The sequence below is a fragment of the Xenopus laevis genome, chromosome 3S (genome assembly GCF_017654675.1).
Source record: "Xenopus laevis strain J_2021 chromosome 3S, Xenopus_laevis_v10.1, whole genome shotgun sequence".
NCBI classification, from domain to species: Eukaryota; Metazoa; Chordata; class Amphibia; order Anura; family Pipidae; genus Xenopus; species Xenopus laevis.
In genome coordinates this window covers 42,552,294-42,576,883 of record NC_054376.1, presented here as the reverse complement: position 1 = coordinate 42,576,883, position 24,590 = coordinate 42,552,294, and the positions used below count along the sequence as shown (strand labels likewise).

Genomic DNA, 24,590 nt, shown 5'->3' with positions numbered 1-24,590 from the left:
GGTTTTTTGTGCCTTGACAATAACTTGGTTTAATTGTGGTTGTTAGGATTAATCTTCAAGTCAATATCTTCATTATCCGTTGTCTATTTAATCATTTCTAAAAGGTTGCTAAACCATGAGATTATATTTGTTCTCCTGAATTTATTATGCAGATACCAATATTTCGACTTTATTTTTGTTTTCTCAGGACAGAATTCTACTCAACATGATGCACCAGAAAATATCTTCTGCTGTTGTCTGATAAAGCAATTCATGGATCTTTTTCAAATAAATTAATTGGATATACAGCAATTTCAGTTTTACCTTTCAGTTATTTTGACATTTCTTTATCTTATACTATAAGTAAAAAGAGATGGATGATGGATATAGAGATAACTCACGTATTTACCAAGGTGCAAGAGACATAGCCCGAGAGGTAAAGAGACAAACTAGCAACAGAGCCATGGATGATTACAGGTATCAAGACAACACATATGGTGGTTATTCACCAAATGATGCTTATTATAGTGGAGATAATGTCAATCAAGATGAAGATGCTCAGAGTGATGCGACGGAAGGGCACGACGAAGACGATGAAATATATGAAGGCGAATACCAGGGTATTCCACACCCTGATGATTTAAGACAGCATAAAGCATCAGCCATAAGAGATGAATTTAAAGACCCAGCTGATATCATTGCTGAAAGAATTGAGGATGAAGAACAGCTGGCTTATCAGTATGAGAACATAATTCAGGAATGTGGGCATGGTCGGTTCCAGTGGACCCTCTTCTTTGTTTTGGGGCTTGCACTGATGGCTGATGGGGTGGAAGTATTTGTCGTGGGATTTGTTCTTCCCAGCGCCGAGAAGGACATGTGTTTATCGCGTTCAAATAAAGGAATGTTGGGTATGTGTTGATACAGGAATGCTAATTTTGTTTTTGTCTGATGTTTGCCTTCAAATACCAAAAAAAGTCATGTAATTAGAGTTTAAAATACTATGATATTTGGTGCTGGAGATTTCAATATGAAAGTACTATTAGGTTTAATATTGTGTTTGTTTTAGAGGTAGATAGGCTGTTCCGATCCCCTATAATTTATTTATTAGTGATGGGCGAATTTTGGGCATTTTGCTTCACCGGAAAATTTCCCGCAAAATGGTACTGGTGTCTCATTTTTGACGCCAAAAAAAATGGACTAATTTATTTGCTGGCGGCGAATCACGGGAATTCGCCGCAAATTCGCACCTGCTAAATAAATTCGCCCATCACTATCTATAACTGTAATTAGATTTTACTCCAATATACTGTAAATGCTGTATATAATAAGTTAGTAATTAACTGCCTGACTTTCAGATTGACTATCAACCCCCAGACTGCTATGATTTTACTGATAGAGTTTGTGCTGATCACTTTGTTTGCTACAGTATGTGACGATTTGTGGCCATCCAATTCCAGGACATCATATAGGTGGCTCAGGTGTAAGTCCAAACTGCAGACATAAAACACATGCCAAATTTATTTCAATTAACGGATTCTGGCCATTTTTAAAGGACTACTGCCTTTGGTTGGTTGCAGCTAGAAAAAAAAAGTTAGGATGAGGTATATATATTATGTATATTATATATAAAAGTATATAAACAGCTCTAAGAATACCAGAAGGACCCCCTCCCCCTCCTGGCGTTTGCCTTCCCCCTTTCTCTGCTCACTCTGGATCACTCTGCATACCTTATACCTCCTCTTTAATGACTGTAAATATGTGGGGGGGAGCATCCGCATCATCCATAGGGAGTGGGTCTGGGTTGACCGGGCCCATAAAGACTGGGACCCACTAGATGTTTTCCTGTTGTCCCACTCACCCAGGATGACCATGCCTGTGTCTCTGTGGGTCTCATCCAGGCAATACTGTTCCCCCACATACCAAAAACATACAGGTTAACTGGCTCCTTACCCTGCTGTGTGTGAATGTGATAGTGAGTAGGGATGTAGCGAACTGCCGATTTGGTGTTCGCGAACGCCGTTCGCGAACACCGGCAAAAAATGCGAACGTTAGCGAACAGTTCGCGAACTTCGAACACCCGCTAAAATCGTTCGATCGAAGGATCGAAGGATTTTAATCGTTCGATCGAAGGATTTTCATTCGAATCGAACGATCAAAGCCATTCGATCGAATGCTTTTCATTGGATCGAATGCTTACAATCGTTCGAACGAATGGAAATCGTTCGATTTTTAGCGGTCGAAGGAATTCGAATGGTCGAATGGTCGAACGATCGAACGCGGACTCAAACTGCGAACGTTCCCAAACGTTCGCGAACATTCGGCGGACGCGAACGGTCGAAGTTCGCGCGAACTAGTTCGCGGGCGAACAGTTCGCTACATCCCTAATAGTGAGCCTAGATTGTAAGCTCCATTGGATCACAGAATCCAATGAATAAATGTGACAGAGCTATATGAATATGAATAAATGAAAATAAAAATTTATGGAAAAAGAATGTGTATGCAAGCCTGTACTACAAATTATATATATATATATATATATATATATATATCTCTATCTCTCTATCTATCTATCTATCTATCTATATAGAGAGAGTCTTATTTCACAAATGAAACTCCTTTTCCTATACACACAAACAGCATGCTTGCATATTGAATGAATAGGAAAGGTTTTCCCTAGTGCAAGGTGGTATCGCATAGACATTCTGAGAATGATCGCAGTTTGTTACTGTTTTGGCTATAATCCTGAAATAAATTTTAGGGGAATAGCCCAGCACCAATTGAAGGCAGAACCCACACTTTGAGGGGAAAAAAGTATTAGCAATACTATGTTAGAGTTCTGTATTCGAATTTCAGTTTTAGCCTTTCCTTAGTAGCCACTGCCTCCTAAGCTTGTTGGCTACAAGCCTCTTTACAACCATCTATAGCCCACCTAATTTTATATAATGCCCTAAATCCCCTCCAGCGCAGGGATGACTCCCTGGGGTTTCTTAAAACCAGAGATACTCAAAATTAATCCAGTATAGGTAATCTCACGTACTAAATACAATTGTGAGGGAATATTTAAAGGGGAACACAACCAAAAAACTATTTTTTGCATAATGATAGAAAATGTAATTCAAATATACATTAAATGCATTACAATACATCATTTAAATACATAAAAAATTATTAAAGAAAGTTATAAAGTACAGGTATGCTTCACATGGATAATGGTGCACAGTGCATCCTGTAGCTGGATCCCAATAGTTACAGCTTGTTTGAGTAAGGTGCTACAATATTGCCACTATATTGCCCAACCTCTTTTTATATGGCTTTTTATTGCTGCAGAGTTGCAGATAATGCCAGCATTCCTCGTCAATGGGAGTATCCATAAAATATGAAAGAAAGAAAAACCATGGATAAAACATAAAAGGTTGAGTGGACCAAATCCACTATTTGGATTTGTCTGAATCTTCGAATCCTTCGTCAAAGATTTGGCCGAATACTGAACTAAATCCGAATCCTAATTTGCATATGCAAAATAGGGCCAGGAAAGGAACATTTTTTTTACTTCCTTGTTTTGTGATGAAAGTCACATGATTTACCTTCCCTCCTCTAGTTTACATATGCAAATTAGGATTCAGATTCAGTTTGGCCAGGCACAAGGATTCGGACAAATCCTGCTGACAAAGGCCAAATCCCGCCCGAATCCTGTCTCGAATCCGGGAATCAGTGCAGGGCCGGATTTACATAGTGGGTGCCCCGAGGCCCACTGCCGTTCATCACCTCATCCCCTCCCCTTTATTTGTGCAAATTTTCATCATCTGGACTGGAGCAATGGGGGTTGGCGCACGGGAAATCTAAAAAATGATTGTATATCCAGCGCATCCCCTGTGTTTTTGAACCAATGTGGGTGTGGTTGGGCAGCATGCCGCCCCCCCCTAAAGCCCGGGCCTAGGTGGCCTTTCCACAAATCCGGGCCTGATCAGTGCATTCCTAGCAATGACTAATAACTGCCTAGTATCATAATGAATCTGTTTACAGGCTACTGCTGATGCTTAACATTAGCATTATATAGAAAAACCAGGAAAGGAAATAATTAAAAATACAAAAAAAATAGAAGAAGAAGACAAGGTACAGATCATCATATTTGCCTTTGTTGAACATTCCTCTTCCCTTGCCATATGCTTGTTACAGTTTGGCAGTTTTCCTGGAATGGCATTGGCAAACCAGAGCAGCAGTAGTGCAGATCAATGCCCTTTTCTCATTAAATATCAAAGCAGCCAGGTTTGATTTCCCTTATAACCACTTAATGTCCTTAGCTGGTGTATACGGCTCACCCTTTGTAGTTGAATTACATAGATTCTGTTGTTTTGAGTGCTATTTATTGACATATGCACATGATAAATGTCAAGACAATCAATTAAAATGTTATCAGCTCTGAATTAAATCTCTGTTCTTTACTGTAATGATAACAGCCCCATTTGTAACAAAAATGGTTTTTGTAAGAGATCTTCATAATAGCCAGACTTCCGTTATTAATATCTGTTGACGTGCCATGCTGCTCAGTCACATGGTAATTGCATGTCTGCAAACTGGAACATAGGCAAAAGTATTTTCAGCACAAATTCTGGCGATTGGACTCATGTTTAAAAAGGGGTTATGCTGGCCCTTTAAGTTAAGTATGGGTATCCTCTTTCCAGATGGTGCACACTTTAATGGTAAAGGCACAGCTTAATCATTCATTTAATCACTATTTTTCGTAAGTAAATAAATGTATAAATAATAACAATATGTTATATATAACGTTTCATTAAATCTTAATTTCTTATTATGCCTGCAGGGCTAATAGTGTACCTGGGCATGATGTTCGGTGCATTCATTTGGGGAGGACTGGCAGATAAAGTGGGAAGGAAGAAATGTCTCATTATCTCACTCGCCATCAATGCAGCCTTTTCATTTGTCTCTTCCTTTATGCAGGGATATGGCTTATTCATTTTTTGCCGCCTTATATCGGGGTTTGGGTAAGTATTCTATCTTCAGTGTTTCAAGAGATATGTACAGTATGGTACATTAATTTCCACCTACATTATAGAATAAGTAATCCTCAACTAGTTTATTTCATATTTAGGTGTCTTTTGTATAAGCAGCAATTTTAACCCTACCTTTGATGGGGCAAGTCCATTATACCCCCTTAAAATCCTGGAACAACAGCAGGGGATATTGAATGTAGCTGGACGTTTTTTTCTGTGAATTCATATGTCAGACATTGTACAATGCCTGCTGTGCAGTTTTGATGTGTTCTTGTTTTATTGCCTGAGCAAGAGAGTATAGGGTTACTGGTGGCTTTGAGCTGCATGGGAGCTTTCCAGAAAAAGAAAATAAGGAGAAGAGCCTGAACTTCGTTTAGGTCAGACAACAATGACTCTTTTCTTGAAAATGGTGAAAAATTGGTTATAAGTTTATATGAGACAGTTGTTTATTTTAACGTTTAGGAGCTAATATAGCATTCTCAAACTATATGGCTCTATGTACTCTGAATAAGGGAATGCAATGGAAAAGAATTATTTTGAATACCCTCAGGTGTGCCATTTCATGTGCCTTTCTTTTCCTGGTTTGCTAGATTAGGAGCCTACCAAAGAAGCATAATGCTTGGTTTTAACTCTTTCTCTTCGAAATGTGTTCTTTTGTGACACAATTTGCTTGGTCTGCTAAACAGGATCCAATTTGTTAATTAAGGAGCAGGTAATCTCTGCCCCTAATTGTTTAGATTGGTTAGGATGTTGAGGATTTTTAAGTCCAGTAGACAATATACTTACTCATTTGAACACAATTTGCTTCAGTACCATGGACAGCACTCAGCTTAAAATGACTTGCATACACAAGCTTCAAATATAGATGGCATGTGAGATCCAACATCCCTCATCTATATTCCTAACACTTTTATTTTCACACAATGACCCAGTCATTCATTTTTATCTCAGGTTAATATTGCTGTGGACATCTCTTTCAAAGCTTGTATATAATTTGTGTTATATGGGCTTTAGGTGGCTTTTTTAGCCCCTATGTGAACTGGCAGCCTTCAGGATGCTCTGTTTGGCAGAACATGTGTTTTTTATACAACTAAAACATTCCTCCAAGCCAGGAATTCATCAAAATAAGCACCTGCTTTGAGGCCACTGGGAGTAACATCTGAGGTGTTGGGGAGCAGCATGTTGCTGACAAGCCACTGGTTGGGACCGCTGATTTATAGGATGCAAGTTTTGTAACACTGCTTTCTATTTTTCTATTTTTATTTAGTATCGGCGGATCACTCCCCATTGTGTTTGCCTATTTCTCTGAATTCTTAGCTCGGGAAAAGAGAGGAGAGCATTTGAGCTGGCTCTGCATGTTCTGGATGGTTGGAGCACTCTATGCAGCAGCGATGGCTTGGAGTATAATTCCCCACTATGGTAACACCCTTTTTTGTTTATGGCATAATCCAATATCTGCTGTAGCAATATGATGTGCTATGATGGTAAAAATATAATAGTTCATTTCCAAATTTCTGTAACAGAACCAAAAAACATTTTTTTTGGTTCAAAACGATAAAACATTTTTCCTCCATGAATGCCAAGATCCTACAACATATGGGGGCCGATTCACTAACTTCGAGTGAAGGAAAAAACTTCGAATTTCGAAGTTTTTTTTGGGCTACTTCGACCATCGAATGGGCTCCTTCGATCTTCAACTTCGAATCGAAGGATTCGAAGTAAAAATCATTCGACTATTCGACCATTCGATAGTCGAAGTACTGTCTCTTTAAAAAAAACTTTGACCCCCTAGTTCGCCATCTAAAAGCTACCGAAGTCAATGTTAGCCTATGGGGAAGGTCCCCATAGGCTTGGCTAACTTTTTTTGATCGAAGGATATTCCTTCGATCGTTGGATTAAAATCCTTCGAATCGTTCGATTCGAAGAATTTTATCGTTCGATCGAAGGAATTATCCTTTGATCGTTCGATCGAAGGAATTATCCTTCGATCGTTCGATCGAACTATCTGCTCTAAATCCTTTGACTTCGATATTCGAAGTCGAAGGATTTTAATTCCTAGTCAAATATTGAGGGTAAATTAACCCTCGATATTCGACCCTTAGTGAATCGGCCCCATGAACTTTCTGTATATGTCAGTCCTAGATACATTTTTGAGTGATGCAAGTAATGTGGTATTTGTCAGTAAAAGAAACGGTGGGTTTTGCTTGTTCCAAGCAACTTTCATGCCTTTTAAAATATAACATACCTCTAATAATAGGCCAGTGCACCTTTTAAGGGTAGGGACACACTGGGCGATTTGGGGAGATTTAGTCGCCTGGCGACTAATCGCCGTGACTTTCCACGACCAATCTTCCCCGAATGCCTCCCCTCACTCTGCGCCTGGATAAAATGAAAAATCGCCTGCGCTAATCACACGCGGCGATTTGTTTTCCGAAGTCGCCCGAAGTTTCCTCGTGAGGCAACTTCGGGCGATTTCGGAAAACGAATCGCCGTGTGTGATTAGCGCCGGCGACTTTTCATTTTATCCAGGCGCAGAGTGAGGGGAGGCATTCGGGGAGAAAAGTCGCTGCGATTAGTCGCCAGGCGACTAAATCTCCCCAAATCGCCCAGTGTGTCCCTACCCTAAAGGTACTGAAGCCTGCAGCTTCCTGCATTAGTATGGTCATGCAATTCCTTGGTGACTTTTAGACTTATACGCCCTCATTCATTTGCAATTCAAGTGCACATTCCTAAAATGGATGCAAATGTAAGTATTTATTGATGGATAATTATGGAATATTATGGATAATTATCTTCTGTTGTTTGTAGTGGCTTTTCTGTGGTTTGGCTGAGCCAAACAGGAATCCCATGTGCAACACTAAAGTTTATAAGCAGATAATAATAATACTAACAACTGGCTTTTAAGGTATGGACCGATATTGCCTCATTTACTAATGTAGTTATATAGTCTATTATAGTCTTAGGGCATTTATGCTGATTAATTGCTGCCAATCACTTTGTATAAAGGCCCTAGTGTGTCTTGTTTTTCTTCCTCTATAACATAATGTCACTTATGCAACTTTGAGGATTTTCATACTAAATTAACTACAATGAAATATTACTTTTATCATTTATAACAGTTGACCTAATGACGTTTTTTGTACTATTTTTTCAGGATGGGGTTTCAGCATGGGTACACACTATCATTTTCACAGTTGGAGAGTGTTTGTGATCATGTGTGTTCTGCCATGCATTGCCTCTATCATTGCTCTAAAATTTATGCCAGAGAGTCCTCGCTTCTTATTGGAGGTAAGGAAATGTTATCTTTCAGGATTGGACTAGAACTACAAGAATATTAGCTACTCTATAAAATACATAAATATTTGATTCCAGCTATTTTACCCAGTATTTATAGCTTTAAATAGTTTCTCTATAAATATGTATTAAGAATAAATGCTGCTTAGAACTATGTATAAGGAATTACTAAGTAATGAACTGCTGCAAAGACTGAAGATGATGTAATGATCCTACTAAAATGCAAGGCCAGGTAACAATAGCCTATTGGCCGGAGCAAGGCCTACATTTTATCTGTGTTACAACTGTAAGCAATGCCCTTCTGCACATGCAAGCATTCATGACCACTACTTGAATTATTCAAAAACTGCGTTTTTTAAAAAAAAAACTACTTTTATCACCTAAAAAGTTAATATACCTCTAAAGTAATATATTCAACACAAGATCTTCACCAAAGCACTGACCATATGGTTGAAGCTCTTTCCTGAATGTAGGTTAGATAAAATCAAAATAAGAATTTCAATACTTGGCATCATGGCTCATGGGTAGGGTTGCCATCTTTTGCTAAACTTTTTACCAGCTGGTGGGGGACGGGAACAAAAAGGGGCGGTGTGACGTCAAAGGGGGCGGGACTATGTCGTAAACTGGACAGGGCCACGGCACGAAGATTTCTGAAAGGAGGGCAAAAACTAAGTTTACAAGGTGTTGGGGGCGGGCCAAGAAGTCTTTTTAAGGGTATTACAAATTTACGGCAGCTACATTGCCGGTAAATTTGTAATACCGGCCCCAGCCTTGCCAGGTGTTTTACTGGCTAGGCCGGTAATATACTGACCAGGTGGCAACCCTACTCATGGGTCAAGTATTTTGCTCTCAATACTTGGATCTACTCATCACTACATCCTAGTAATGGAATCCAGATTTCTATAAAAAATTAATGTCCCATTGGCCAATGCCTTACATTATAATAACAATTAGCATAGTCTAAGAGGGTTGAATTAGCATTGTGAGAGCTACTCCTTAAATAAAAGCAAACAACATTTAATAAATTAATGAACATGGTTTCTTTTTTTTGTCTAAACCTACAGCCATTAGACTGGTCTAATAAACTGGGTAGGATCATCTATAGTAGGCATCCTACTCAGTGAGCTTTTGTTAAACAAAAGAAAGGTACCACATTTCATTTCACAAAAGTAGGGAGTTGCCATTTCATTCAACTATATTGTGTATGGGCACCAAGGCTACCAAAATAGCTATTCCTGTTTCATAATGAAATGAGGCTGTAACTGAACAACACAGAGAGAAATACATTTAAGGGTCTCTTCTGTATAGATTATAATTATTAAGTTCAGATAGAAAATGCTTTGTAATAATGTTTAAAGCATTATTTTACTATTTTTAATGCAGACATAAGGAACATTTTTTCTATTGTTTCTACAGACAGGCAAACACGACGAAGCTTGGATGATACTGAAGAACATTCATGACACAAACATGAGAGCTAAGGGAGAACCAGAAAAAGTCTTCACAGTAGGTTTTCCCATTCCTTGTGAACATAACTGATGGTTCACATGCATTAACTTATATTCAGAAAGCAATTTAAATATATAAATTTTGAGTATTATCTAAATATTGAGTATTGACTTGTTTCCTTCTTCTCAGGTCTCCCACATTAAGACACCCAAACAACCAGATGAATTCATTGAAATACAGAGTTCTACCGGGACATGGTTTCAGCGTTGGTTTGTCAGGATTATGACTGTTGTTAAACAGGTAATGTAACTCGATGTAACTGCAAAACAAATGCTTTAGGAAATATTGCTGAGATAGACTATGTAGTGGAAGTGCTAGGAAGCATTTCTAATGTCCCATGTGGTGGATTATTTGTGTTTTGAATTCTCAAGGAACGCAAGACACTTTAGAACTCACTTACTAAAGATGCAAATTGCAATTAACCGTGTTTGTCTGCCCAGAATGCACCTCTCCATACCCGGTATGGGCACAGAGATTGCACCTGACGTAGAACGTATTGGTAACTTGCATCGAATGATGCGTTCCTTTAATTTTTATAGAAAGGAACACATTTTTTTCTGGCATTTTTTTTCCAGTGCAAAAATTTAATTTTTTCTGCAAAACAAAACACACATGCTAGAAATACTAGTAATGCCATTGGTATTTTTCTTCCAACAAAAAAAACACACAGAGAAATGCAGACAATGCCACTTGTGTTTTTTTACCCCCTCCCCAATTTGTTTTCCCCCCAAAACAACATATACAGTGAATATTAAGCGCAGATGTGTGAAAATATTTGTCACTGGCAAACAAATGAATTTTTCCATGAAACTTCACCAGGCTAAAAAGTTCACTCATCCCTTTCAATAATACAGTATAAAGGAAAACATTTATTATAATCAGTTGTCCATTTTAATTAAAGCATGTGTGACTTCTTCATTATTCCAATGATCTCATTTTATTCTAGATATGGGAGAACATGTTACTTTGCTTTTCTGGACAATTCAGAAAGAACACTATATTTTTGGCTGTCATCTGGTTTACAATGTCATTAAGGTAATGTTTTCCACTTGGAAATGAACTATGTGTTTTGCAAGTCTTAATCTTTATTGTTATAAGTTCTTTTCTGCTTCTTCACAGTTACTATGGTCTCACTGTCTGGTTTCCCGACACAATACGATATCTTCAAGATGAAGACTACGCCAATAAAGTAAAAAGGTTTGCCAATGAAAACGTAAGGAATTTCGTCTTCAACTTCACTCTCGAAAACCAAATACATGAAGATGGAGAATACTATAATGATAGGTAGGTTTATTTTCTAATTAGCCTAACATCTTAATTAAGATTCAGATTTTTTTTACTATTTATTCGGCCAATCATTTTGCTGTCCTACATCTTTAATCTAATTGCGATATGCCATAAATGGCTTTAATATAAATACATTTTGCAAAAATAACAAGAATGTAAAATGTTGCAGTTCAGACAGTGTTTATTATACTTTATATTTCAGACCTGTTTGACAGTGGCTTAATTTTTTTGTGCAAAATAGCTGTGATTTCAGTATCATGTTTTATAACACACACTGCACACTGGCCCTAATGGTAGAATGTGCAATATTTGTTTCATATGTGGCTTTTAAAGGGGACCCGTCACCCAAAAAAATGATTAATAATCCTATTTTATCAAATTAGTCAAGCAAAATTAACTTTATTACACAAATACTATAAATAATATAAATTATTTGAATCTTGTTTCCTTTAGTCTGGGAATTCAAAATGATAGCAATCAGGCAGGGGCCATTTTGTGGACACTGTTATTAAGACAAGCCTTGTATCATCTCAGAATCTTGTTTTTGCACCAGAATGGGGGACCCGATGTTCATCCCCATGCCCTGGCTACACAATGAAATGGTATAGAGAAAGGGGAAATATGTGGAGTGCAGTGACATCTAGGAAGGGTTGAATAGAAAGTGAAAGTAATTGTCTGCCCCGCCTCTATGCCTAAGGCATAGAGGAGGGGCAGGCAATATTTGATTGACAGCTGAGATTTTTAAATGAGCTTAAAATACATGTATTCCATGTTTAATTTGAAAAGGACTTTAATTATTCAGATTTTTTGTCTGAGTGACGGGTCCACTTTAAACACTTCCTCTGTTTTGCTGGAACTTTTACCAATTCCCCAAACAAAATAAAGCTGATTATTTAATATATTATCAACTTTGGTCTCCATCCCTATTGAAACAGAGAAATTGTAGAATACACTGAATGCACTGTACGGTGATATTACATGGGAGGTGATTTACTAAAACTCAGCTCAATCTTTTTCTCAAAAAAAAAAAAAAAATATGACCACAGTCCCAAACCAGAATTCCCTTAATTTAATATTTTTTCTTGAAAAAACATTGTGTAAAAGTCAAGAAGTGCAACTTTTTTCAAATTTACTTTTTGAAAACTTGACCTTTTCTAATTGTTGCCCAAAAAACTTGAATTTATGGGATTATTGAAGAAAAACCAGTGCAAACAGCCCAAAATAAAATAATAATAAAAATAAAAATAATGTTCCAATTGTTAAAGGGACCATCTGCCATCTGCCATTTGCTTATACATGATTTTGACAAGTTTTAACTGGAGTAATTTCGGATTGAAATTTTTAGCAGCATAGCAAATCTCGAAAAATTATGTTTCCCTTTAAAAATATGGATTTTTTTCCTTTTAAAACTCATCTTGACCAAAATTTGAGGCTTCATAAATAGTGTGGCAGTTGCCATTTTAATGAATTTTTATACAGCTTCTATACTACGGTATATTCCTTTTCTGTAAGGAAAAATAAATGGGGATTAGCAGTAAAAAGTCAATATTCTATATAGTTTATGTAAAATGTATTTTCTATTAGTAGGAATAGCAGAATATTTTTTTCAGAATGAACAATATGTTCTCCATTGACTTTATTGTTCATTGTTCAGCTCATTAAAAGCAATTTAAAAGATACGGTTTGGCAATATACCATAAACAGATTTATTTTCTGTTGAGTAATAATTCAAATACTGTTCCCTTTAAAGTAGCTTAGATTATAATAAAATAGATTTTATTGTTTTTATTGTCAGAATAATATTGTAGTTCATTTCTGAAACTATTCTGACCCCTGCAGGAAATAAGAAAAATCATGCAGTTTCCTGGCATGGTGTTATGGTTTAATATTTTTTCATCTTTACATATACTCTTATATCTTATCTATCTGATTTATTTATTTTTTTATTTTAGGTTTATTAAATATATGCGACTATATTGAGTAATGCAGTATTTTCAATTTATTTAATGACCTGTAGCTTATGTAACAGGTTGTAGGAACGTTACACATTTCCATTTTAACAATTGCAAATCTGATTTGTTAGGTTTTACAAGATGAAACTCAAGTATGTCACTTTTGAAGACTCGTTATTTGATGAATGTTACTTTGAAGATGTGACGTCCGCTGGCACCATGTTTAAAAATTGTACCATACAAAACACAGTTTTCTATAATACAGGTAATAGGCAACAGAGTTGTAAACTGCTTAATAAAAGCCTCCTCCCCCACATTCATTTTAAATGTATTTTTGGCACTGGGATTCAAATAGAATGCAAAATAACTGGCCATCATACAAAGGTGCTGCGCCAACAAGGCTAGTTGAAGGACTCAATTGTGCTTCTCTGTGCTAGCATCATGGATCCCCCTGGACCCCTTCTGGTAGAGTCCTGCAGCGGGTCGGCTACCCGCAAAAACCTGCAGTATCCTGCGGGTTGTGGGTAGAAGTTCCTGGTACGGGTATAGACGCGGGTCGGGCCATGGGTCTTCTCAATAGTGATATTTACTCCTCTTTTCTGGCCACGTCTACTTCCGATGATGGCACTTCCGGTTTACAATGACAGTACTTCCTGATTCTTGATGGTCAGCAGGTTGCAGGTCTGGGTTGCAGATTGCAGGTTGCGGGTACGGGTCGGGTACAGGTCCCAAGAGGGAGAGGGGCTGCAGCAGCAAGCAACCTCAGGGTGACAGAAGGTCCAGGATGGCACCTGCCATCATGTGAAGGACTATCATCATCTTGCTAAAGTCAGTAGGGGTCATTTACTACATGCAGGGCAGGGGCAAAGTTAAAAAAAAACAAGCATAATCCACCATCCAGTTTTCTGCACTATGTACCTTGCCCTACATGCAGGAGCACGATGACCTGTTTCAGCAGCATTCAGCAGCTCTGTATACAGTACATGAGTTTCATGTGGAGGGAGGCATTTAGGTGTCCCCTATACCTGTCCCCTAACTTGTGCATCTATAAGACACATACTAAAGGAGTGCCAGTGAATGCAGGCTTCAACACTATGGCAGGAAACATGGCAAGCTGTGCTCTGAACCTTGCACCAGGTTTTTATCCATTGCAGGGTACAGAGAGTAGCCAAACTGAATACGTAAGTGCTATTTAAATGAGCACTAAGTGGCATGTTTTTGTCCCCATAGAGCTTTTGAACCTAAGTCTGGGGTATAACAACAAAGGGAAAGTTGTGCTCACCACTTAATTTAAAACCATTAGGCCCCTCCTAATACAATGAGGCTGTAACCACAGAATTCATACAGACAAATACAAGAGGTCCTTTTGTGCACTAAGCTACTAAAAATTGGGTTGTTTGTCCATATATTGCAGTATATTCGAGCTGGCCAACTACATAGAAAGTCATCCCTGGTCTGGCCAGTAGGGATGGGCGAATTTGACCCATTTTGTTTCACCAAAAATTAGCCGCCAGCAAAATGTCGCCGACGCCCATTAAAGTCTATGGGCGGCAAAAAAAATTTGTTGCATGGCAAAAAATTTGACGCGCGTTTTTTTTTTTTTTTTGACACACGACATACAAGTCTATGAGCGTCATTTTTGCGGCGAAACAAGGCACAAAAATTCGCCCATTCCTACTGCCCAGTTCTACACTCAACTTTTATCTGATTCATTAAGAATTCTACTGCTTGATGATACCTGCAAATTGCTTTTAACTGCTTTTACACCTTGTTATGTTTTGGGTAGCCGAGGATGAGTAGAATATAACAGTGCTTTATTAGCAGGCTCTCATGCAGCCATTACACAACAGTAAGCTTTCACTTTTAAGCTACCAGGAAGTATGCACAGTAGAAGTATGAGCACAGTGACATCTACAGGCCATTTGCATGAACACCACATATTGCCCCTATAGTAGGAAAGCATTTGGACAACTATAATAAACAAAAACATTAAACAGTAAAAGCAATAATATACATTATTCACATCACATAGTCCTTGGTCCATGCAGGTAGTTTTCTGATTCTCTCAGTACACCTTATAGGTTCACTTTCTTCAGGCCTATTGCAGTTGACATCAGGAGTAGGAAATGTAGCAAATGGAGCTTCTTCAAAGTCATATCTAACAGGAGCAAGATAACTTGCATTCCATATGTCCATCCGTCAGTTCATATGTGTATGGTCCTCGCTGGCATCTCACTTCAAGTGGTGTAGTAAATTTAGATTGTCCTTGCTTCAGTATTCCTGGTTTCTTAATTCTGACTAAAGATCCAGGCTGAAAGTGTACTTCTCTTGCACCACGTTTTCGGTCAGTATAAGCCTTGCATTTGGCTTGGTGACATTTTACAATGTCAGCCGTAGATGATTTTGTAGGCACAGTATTTTGTGGAAGTTTGATGTCTGCAACATGTAACTTAGTGTGCATCTGTCTACTATGTAAGAATTCAGCAGGAGATGATTGAGTTGTTGCATGGCACGTTGCTCTGTAGTTATGTAGGAACTCTGTTGTAAATACTTTCCAAGATTTCCCAGTAAGATTTTTTGTCTGTAGTTCTTTCATTCAGACGTCTGTTAAATCGCTCGATTTCTCTATTTGCTTGTGGGTAATACACTGAAGATTTCCTATACACAATATTCCTCTCTCTCAGAAAGGATTCAAACTCATATGAGACAAACTGTGGTCCATTGTCTGATATTAACTCCTTTGGATTACCTTCTCTGCTGAAGACTGTAGTCAGAAATGTTATTACTGTAGCTGATGTTATATGAGAAACAAATGCAATTTCAGGCCATTTACTGTAATAGTCTGCCAAGGTTATAGCAAATCTGCAGTCTATAGTCACATCTGTAAAAAGACCGACAATACCAATAGCAAGTTTTTCCCATGCTGATTAAGGGAATGGTACTGGTTTTACATCTGATCTCACCTTAACTCTGTGCACAAAGTTCTTTGCACAACCCAGTGAAGTGTTGCTTTGTGGTGAAATTTAAGACACTGGCTGTGTGGCAGGCACTGGTGCTGTAGTAATGAGACCATCAAATAATTGTAGGTTTAATGCAGCAAAGAGATACCTTCCAAGTATAGCAGTACCCTTATTCACAATGTAAAAGTTACATTTTGCAGTATTTGATTCAAATTGTACAGTTACTGGCAAGCAACCAAGCACAGGGATTGGATCCTTTAAATAACTGACCAGTTTCAGGGCAGGTGCAACAAGCGGATCTTTTGCAAAGTATTTCAAGAAAATATCCTTTGGTAGTTTAGAATAAGCAAATTTAATATTCATTCTTTATCTTGTTCATCCTTTCCTCATACAGACCTCTACCGGCACAAATTCATAGACTGCAATTTTATAAATGTCACATTCTCTGAGGAAAAGGAGGGATGCCATATTGATTTTGAAGAAGACAATGACTTCCTCATTTACCTGGTCAGTTTTCTGGGAAGTTTGTCAGTATTACCTGGCAATATCATCTCGGCTCTTCTAATGGATAAAATCGGAAGGATACGGATGATTGGTAAATGTTAAGATTTATTTAATGTATCCCTTCAACACAAACTGAATTCTTTATCTTAAAAAAAAATGTTCTGCTTATTAAATTGTCCTGAGTGCCTTCTGGAGTTATACTTTTTTGCTTTGCAAACAGTAAAAAATGGCCTACATATACAATAAAATTTTGCAGTGGTTTGGTGGGAAATTTTCGGGGTACAGGTACTTTTTACAGATAGATATTCGTATGTATTTGAGGTAAGTACAGTAGTATTGAGCAATTCTTGTGTAGTGGATCACAAAACCATGCTTGTATTGAATGGTCTGTAATTTATGCTGCTTAGCCTATTGTAATATCCATTCCATAATACTAAAATGAGGATAGAAATCTATAATTTCCTGTTGTAACAAGAGAAGCTTTGCCATAAAAAGAAACTGATAAGCACCAAGATATAGGGATCTGTTCATCTTATAACCCTTAACACCTGCATTTCATTTATTAAGCATCATTTTTGCAATATGGTTTTAATCAGAAAAATGTGCAATTACAGATGAAGTATTTATATCACTGAATCTACTGATTTGCAGCCTACAGCGCTTGCCCTGGGCCCTTGCTGTTAGATGAATATGGCAGGATAATTTAATTGCACAGTATTTCTTAGGGTTATCATTGGCTGTATATAAATGTATGTGTGATAGATAACAGGAGAATCACTATATATATATTACAGGTGTCGGGGTACTATAGGCTGCAGTCTAATAACGTATGATAAAATGACTTGCTATACTTTTTAATCTCCAGAGGCTTAACTAATGGGGATATTGCCCCAAATAGACACAAAGAAACAGAACCACACATTGAAACATGTGGTGTAACAGCGTCAAAGCACAATGATATATAAGAATGTGGAGACATGGGAGTGGACAGAAGGAATGGAATAAAGTCATTAAGGCCACCCCTAAGTCAGTGTGTGCTATAAATTTAAAAAAAAAAAAAAAATGTATAATTCATATTTCATCCTTTCAATAATTTGCTAAAAGATGTCTTTATTGTGGAATTCATGTGTGTATGAACTGTGCATGTACCTACCATTCTGACTCGCAGTCTCTCTCTGTACCTTTCTTGTAGCTGGGTCGATGCTGATTTCGGCAGTTTGCTGTTTCTTCCTTTTTTTCGGTAGCAGTGAATCTGCAATGATTGGTTGGCAGTGTCTTTTCTGTGGCACCAGCATTGCTGCCTGGAATGCGCTGGATGTTATAACTGTTGAACTATATCCTACAAATAAAAGGTACCATTAGAAGCATATTGTCCCTTTCCTAATCTGACATTGTTTTTGGGGTCTTTGAATTGGATGTATAACAATAAGAAAAGTTCCAAAATGTATGGCATTACCAGTTTATGTACAAATATGTAATAAATGATAATACAGAACCATGTTGTATAAAAAAACTACTTACAATTTGTTGTAGGTATCATGATATTTTCTGCAAATTACATTTAACTTTGTATAGCATATTTATTAGCAGGCCATGACAGTTCTGTTTTATTAGTATGGAAATATGTTTGAATATGTTAGAACTTATTATGGTTATAATTAATCATTTGTTTTGTTCTGAGCGAATACCTTCATTCAAATCACAGGCTTAACTTTTTATCCAGTGTTAACAGGGGAATCTTAGTTTCTATTTTGTACTTTTACACTATGAGATCTGTGATTTTTGAATTTCTGATAGCAATATTGATGATACATTTTCAAAATGACAATGATCCATCAAGTTCAAACTTTGTCCTATGAATTCCAGCAGAGTTGATTCATTTTGTTAAAAGTACTATATGGTAAGGAACAGCATATATTTTGGAGCCAATACATGCACCATGTGATCAATTTCGCCATTGGCACGAGAAAAAACAGCAATGATCCCAATGCATTTCTTATAGTCTATAAGAAAAGTGCATTGACTCCAATGCATTTGGCAATATTTTTTCCATAAACACATTTTTCGGCAGGTTTGCTAATTTTTTGGCAAAGCAAAACACAAGTGTTTTTAATCATCGCTAATAAACGGCAACATACTTTCCATTTATTTACTGGAGCAATGTTCCCATGGGGTATATTTTTTAAAAAGTGAAGTTAGAGATCGCCACAGTCCTCTAGAGTGAAATTCCGCCACTCTCCATTCATTTCTATGGGATTTTTAAAAGAGTATTTATCAATGGGTGAAAGTGAAAGTTCATCCTTTTATAAATGCGCCTTTCAAAATCCCATAGAAATGAATGGAGAGTGGCGGAATTTCACTCTAGAGGACTGTGGCGATCTCTAATTTCACTCTATGATAAATATACCCCCATGTCTGCATTCTGCATAATATACACTTTGTTCACGGCGTTTACATTACAACAAAGTGCTTAATTAAAAAAAAGCGTTGTTTTTACTCCACTAAGGTTAATAATATTTTAGTTAGGTTCAAGTATAAGGTGCTGTTTGTCTGTATAATTGGTTTCTAGATAAGGGTTTCTATACCTTTACTAACAGGCATATATACATATTTCTTAAGATTATTGTGAACAGTTGCCTGTTCTGTGAATCCTATTTTTGACAGTAAAATTATTCTTTTTTTTTTCAGGGCAACTGCTTTCGGAATCTTAAATGGCATTTGCAAGCTAGCTGCTATCTTTGGAAACTCAATATTTGCTTCTTTTGTTGGGATAACAAAGGTTATTCCAATTCTTCTCGCTTCCATTGCCCTCATAGGAGGAGGCCTCATATCTCTTCGACTGCCTGAGACAAGAGAACTGGTCCTTATGTAAGCTAAAGAGGAGCTAGGCAGACACTCTTGATACCTCCTTTAGTTGATTTGGATCCAGTATTTCAGGCATCACAAACTTTTCAAAGAGCCAAAAGATCCCCAGAGTCAGACAAGACCATCATTTATCATAAACAACACAAAGTGGACTTTAAGAGTGCTCTTCTTAAACCATGATATTTCCTACATGAGTTAATGTTTCTCAATGAACTTTTTATGTTATATCAAATGCTGTTAGCAAACTATTGTATAGTAAGAGATATAGTGCATAGGGTGTTTTCCATATAGATGGATAGATGAATAATAAGGTTTAATTTCTAGCACAACTTTCCTGTTAAGGGAATAATCTGAAAGCCATCTATATTCAGAAAATAATATTAATGCCCGAATACTTATAACATTCTCAGAGCTTTTATTTTGATAACTCAGTTATGTCAGGACAATCACTGCTGTTTTATAGATCTGTTTATCGGTATGTATGGGGTATAACATAATGTGTGAGAATAATAGTTATTGAGAATGGGCATACAGAGATAATGATGCAACCACATTATTCCAGTATTTATAAATATTGTTCTATGTATTTCTGCAGTTTTAGAACAGATTTAAGCATCTCCTTTTTGGTGTTGTCTGGATAATCATGGTCCTTGAGATTTAGCCATGTGCAGACACAAGCCTTAATGCAAGGGTAAGAAGGTTTGCTTAAAAATGGAAGTAAAAGAAAACATGTCTCTTTTTAACAGTAATACAATATCACTAAAATCAGGTTTCTCCAGAGACTTAAATGGGAAGGTTCAATCAGAATTCATTGGCTGATCTCTCAAGGCAACAGCTAGGGGCACATTTACTAAGCTCGAGTGAAGGATTCAAAGTAAAAAAAACTTTGAATTTCGAAGTATTTTTTTGGGTACTTGGACCATCAAATAGGCTACTACGACACTCGACTACAACTTCAAGTCGAACAAAAAATCGTTCAACTATTCGACCATTCGATAGTCGAAGTACTGTCTCTTTAAAAAAAACTTTGCCTACATACTTTGGCAGTTCAAACCTACCGAGGTACAATGTTAGCCTATGGGGACCTTCCCCGTCACTTTTCTAAGGTTTTTTTAATCGAAGAAAAATCCTTCGATCGATCAATTAAAATCCTTCGAATCGTTCGATTCGAAGAATTTCATTGTTCAATCGAACTATTTTTCCTTCGTTCGATCGATTGTAGGATTTGCAGTAAATCCTTCAAATTTGATATTTGAATTCGTAGGTTTTCACTTCGAGGGTCGAATTCGAGGGTTTATTAACCCTCGATATTCGACCCTTAGTAAATGTGCCCCCTTATGTTTTATTGCTATTTAACCAATCAAAAGAGTAAAGCACAAAATAACCTCACACCCATTAACACTGCCAAATATGATATATTCTTTGTTTAGATTGCCTGCAACTAAAATAAGGTATACCTGAATTTAACTTACAGGACATGTTTCTTTTGAAAAATTATCTTGGCCTGACGTGTTATACAAAAGCTGGGGACACTGGGGAATCTCTACAGAGTACAATAAAACTGCCAGTATATGTGTATATGTGATGGTTTAACAGATGTATCCTCTTAATGACCAAAGTTTGGAGTTCATGGCCTCACCAGTCTTCTCTTACCATAGGTATCCATACAGATTGAATAAATACAAATTTTCATTTGGGGACCATGCTTACCCTGATGTGTAGTAAATGGTGTGCACAATGCAAAAATGTTACCGCTACACTCAAAATGCATGTTTTGGTGTTTGTGAGTAGTGAATATAATAAAACATGTTACTAAAAAAAAAATATCTTGAGGCAAAAAAAATTATGCCATTTTCAAGCTGATATTCAAAAATAGCAGTGCTCAATAAAATTTGCAATGCAATAAACAGTGTAGGTAACATTAAATTGCAAAATGCATTTTTTTATTCTTTCGTTTGCACCTTTGCTTCTTTGTTTTACGCCTTTTTACTACATATCACCATTACTATTATAATTGATTACATTGTACAGTTCATTATGGAGGTCAGCTGGTTCTTGCACAGTACAACACCTTTATTACTGAAATATGCTATTGTCTTCGTCCCAGCAATGCATTCTTAAAGTATGTTTGCATCATCTCCAGCTGTGAATTTGCTTCAGTAACTCCATGAGACTCCAAAACCCTTGACAATCACTCGACTTAGAAATATGTAAGCAAACAATAAAGGTTCTGTATATGAATAGAGCTTTGATTCAGAAAGGAAGAGAACGTTAAGTTTTAAAGGAGTTTATAAGTAGCATTACAGAATAACAGATCTTTAAGCTTGAAGGTAGCAGTAAGCGGGAGTATTTGTTCAGAAAGGGGTGTAAATGGATACAGTCTTAACAGAGTGTTAAAAGTCTACCAGCATTACAGCCATATTACAAATAAAATTTTTTAGTAGAAGTAAGTATCAGTTTTGAGTTCTGCACTGCAAATACCACACACTATTGTCTTTGGCAATTAATTGTTATTATATCAAAGGAATGCAATATGTGATCAATCAACTGTATATTGGATATCATTTGAGGCTCAATAATGTCTAGCACAAGTATTTCTGTCAAATATCATGGTTATTGCAATAAAATGAACATACAATGCCATGGCAGAAAAGACAAGGTTAGTCAACCAAGTCTACTTTCTTTTGTCCTATCAAAATGGGAGATTATTATCTGACTACTTTCATAATTAGGGTATTCAAAACATCAATTTTCAGACAACGTTAATTTATTTAAGTTGAACTCACATGATACAAAAAAAAATGTCCCTATAGGTCACTATGACTATGAAGACTTTTTCAGCAGCCTAGTCCTGTCCTAGCCCTGTCTATGGGGAGTTGGTAAGTAAAGGGCCTAATGCAGGCTGCACAAATGAAGACAAAGTTATGGGCAGGTAGGGGGCCAGGGGGAAGACATCCACATGTCTCATGCAGTCCCACACAGTGGGAAAAATGCAAATAACAATGGCCAATTGGTAGGGATGTCGCGGACTGTTCGCCCGCGAACTAGTTCGCGCGAACATCGGGTGTTCGCGTCCGCCGAATGTTCGCGAACGTCGCGCGACGTTCGCCAATTTGGGTTTGCCATAGCTGGCGCTTATTTTTGACCTCTCACCCCAGACCAGCAGATACATGGCAGCCAATCAGGAAGCTCTCCCTCCTGGACCACCCCCACACCCCCTGGACCACTCCCCTTCCATATATAAACTGAAGCCCTGCAGCGTTTTTTCATTCTGCCTGTGTGTGCTTGGAAGAGCTAGTGTAGGGAGAGAGCTGTTAGTGATTTGAGGGACAGTTGATAGTAACTTTGCTGGCTAGTAATCTACTTGATATTGCTCTGTATTGTAGGGACAGAACTCTGCAGGGATTTGAGGGACATTTTAGGTTAGGTAGCTTTGCTGGCTAGTAATCTACCTTCTACTGCAGTGCTCTGTGTGTAGCTGCTGTGGGCACTGCTGCTGATCTCTCATCTGCTGACTGCTGCCTGTAACCCAATAGTCCTTGTAAGGACTGCTTTTATTTTCTTTTTTGTTTTTTTACTTTGCTAGTTGCTACTATAAGAGCCCAGTGCTGTTAGTCTAGCTGTGTTGGGGTGGGGAGTGGGACTGGTGTGCTGCTCCTAGTAGTTCAGCACCAACCAGAGTAATTTTTTTTTTATATATATATATATATATTTTTTTATTTTACTTATCTCACTGTTCTTTAACGTGTCCAGTGCTGTTTGCTGTTCTTCATAGTAGTGCACCAATAGTAGTGCACTTGCAGGCATTATTTGCCCAGTGTGTTCTTCAAACAATGGCCACCTAGCTGTGTGAGCTTGTTCACATTCTGTCTAAATATCAATAATAATACCGTCTCCAGAAACACCACCTGAGTGACGTTTTTCAAGCAGCAATAATATATTCCGTATCCACTGCTGTAGTGTATACGTTGACCTTGCAGGCATTGTTTCAATTTGTTTGCCCAGTGTGTTCTTCATTTTCAAACAACGGCCAGCTAGCTGTGTGAGCTTCTTCACATTCTGTCTAAATATCAATAATAATACCGTCTCCAGAAACACCACCTGAGTGACGTTTTTCAAGCAGCAATAATATATTCCGTATCCACTGCTGTAGTGTATACGTTGACCTTGCAGGCATTGTTTCAATTTGTTTGCCCAGTGTGTTCTTCATTTTCAAACAACAGCCAGCTAGCTGTGTGAGCTTGTTCACATTCTGTCTAAATATCAATAATAATACCGTCTCCAGAAACACCAGCTGAGTGACGTTTTTCAAGCAGCAATAATATATTCCGTATCCATTGCTGTAGTGTATACGTTGTCCTTGCAGGCATTGTTTGCCCAGTGTGTTCTTCATTTTCAAACAACGGCCACCTAGCTGTGTGAGCTTGTTCACATTCTGTCTAAATATCAATAATAATACCGTCTCCAGAAACACCACCTGAGTGACGTTTTTCAAGCAGCAATAATATATTCCGTATCCACTGCTGTAGTGTATACGTTGACCTTGCAGGCATTGTTTCAATTTGTTTGCCCAGTGTGTTCTTCATTTTCAAACAACGGCCACCTAGCTGTGTGAGCTTTTTCACATTCTGTCTTAATATCAATAATAATACCGTCTCCAGAAACACCACCTGAGTGACGTTTTTCAAGCAGCAATAATATATTCCGTATCCACTGCTGTAGTGTATACGTTGACCTTGCAGGCATTGTTTCAATTTGTTTGCCCAGTGTGTTCTTCATTTTCAAACAACGGCCAGCTAGCTGTGTGAGCTTGTTCACATTCTGTCTAAATATCAATAATAATACCGTCTCCAGAAACACCACCTGAGTGACGTTTTTCAAGCAGCAATAATATATTCCGTATCCACTGCTGTAGTGTATACGTTGACCTTGCAGGCATTGTTTGCCCAGTGTGTTCTTCATTTTCAAACAACAGCCACCTAGCTGTGTGAGCTTGTTCACATTCTGTCTTAATATCAATAATAATACCGTCTCCAGAAACACCACCTGAGTTGTTGTTGTTTTGAAAAAAATGCCAGGCAAAGGCAGGCCGCCACGCAGAGGCACTAGGGGCCGTGCTGCTATGCTATCCTGTGGCCCTAGGAAATTGCCCAGTTTTACAAAGGCAATTACCCTGAACTCCCAAAATGCTGAAGAGGTAGTTGACTGGCTTACACAGCACACCCCAT

The 24,590-nt window shown here is 37.7% G+C and overlaps 1 protein-coding gene across 2 annotated transcripts in view; it reads left to right on the top strand.

Moving 5' to 3' along the window:
• Nucleotides 1–20,422, top strand: part of LOC108712833 (synaptic vesicle glycoprotein 2B) — a 46,802-nt gene extending 26,380 nt beyond the window's left edge. For both annotated transcript variants that reach the window (XM_018255308.2, XM_018255306.2), the window contains exons 2-13: nucleotides 188–887; nucleotides 4,802–4,982; nucleotides 6,259–6,410; nucleotides 8,146–8,279; nucleotides 9,702–9,791; nucleotides 9,924–10,034; nucleotides 10,741–10,829; nucleotides 10,914–11,078; nucleotides 13,165–13,298; nucleotides 16,388–16,588; nucleotides 17,690–17,849; nucleotides 19,186–20,422. In XM_018255308.2, coding sequence (XP_018110797.1) covers nucleotides 353–887; nucleotides 4,802–4,982; nucleotides 6,259–6,410; nucleotides 8,146–8,279; nucleotides 9,702–9,791; nucleotides 9,924–10,034; nucleotides 10,741–10,829; nucleotides 10,914–11,078; nucleotides 13,165–13,298; nucleotides 16,388–16,588; nucleotides 17,690–17,849; nucleotides 19,186–19,369 — 2,136 coding nt within the window. In that variant the 5' untranslated portion in view covers nucleotides 188–352 and the 3' untranslated portion in view covers nucleotides 19,370–20,422. The remainder of the gene's footprint in view (nucleotides 1–187; nucleotides 888–4,801; nucleotides 4,983–6,258; nucleotides 6,411–8,145; nucleotides 8,280–9,701; nucleotides 9,792–9,923; nucleotides 10,035–10,740; nucleotides 10,830–10,913; nucleotides 11,079–13,164; nucleotides 13,299–16,387; nucleotides 16,589–17,689; nucleotides 17,850–19,185) is intronic.
• The last annotated feature ends 4,168 nt before the right edge of the window (nucleotides 20,423–24,590 follow it).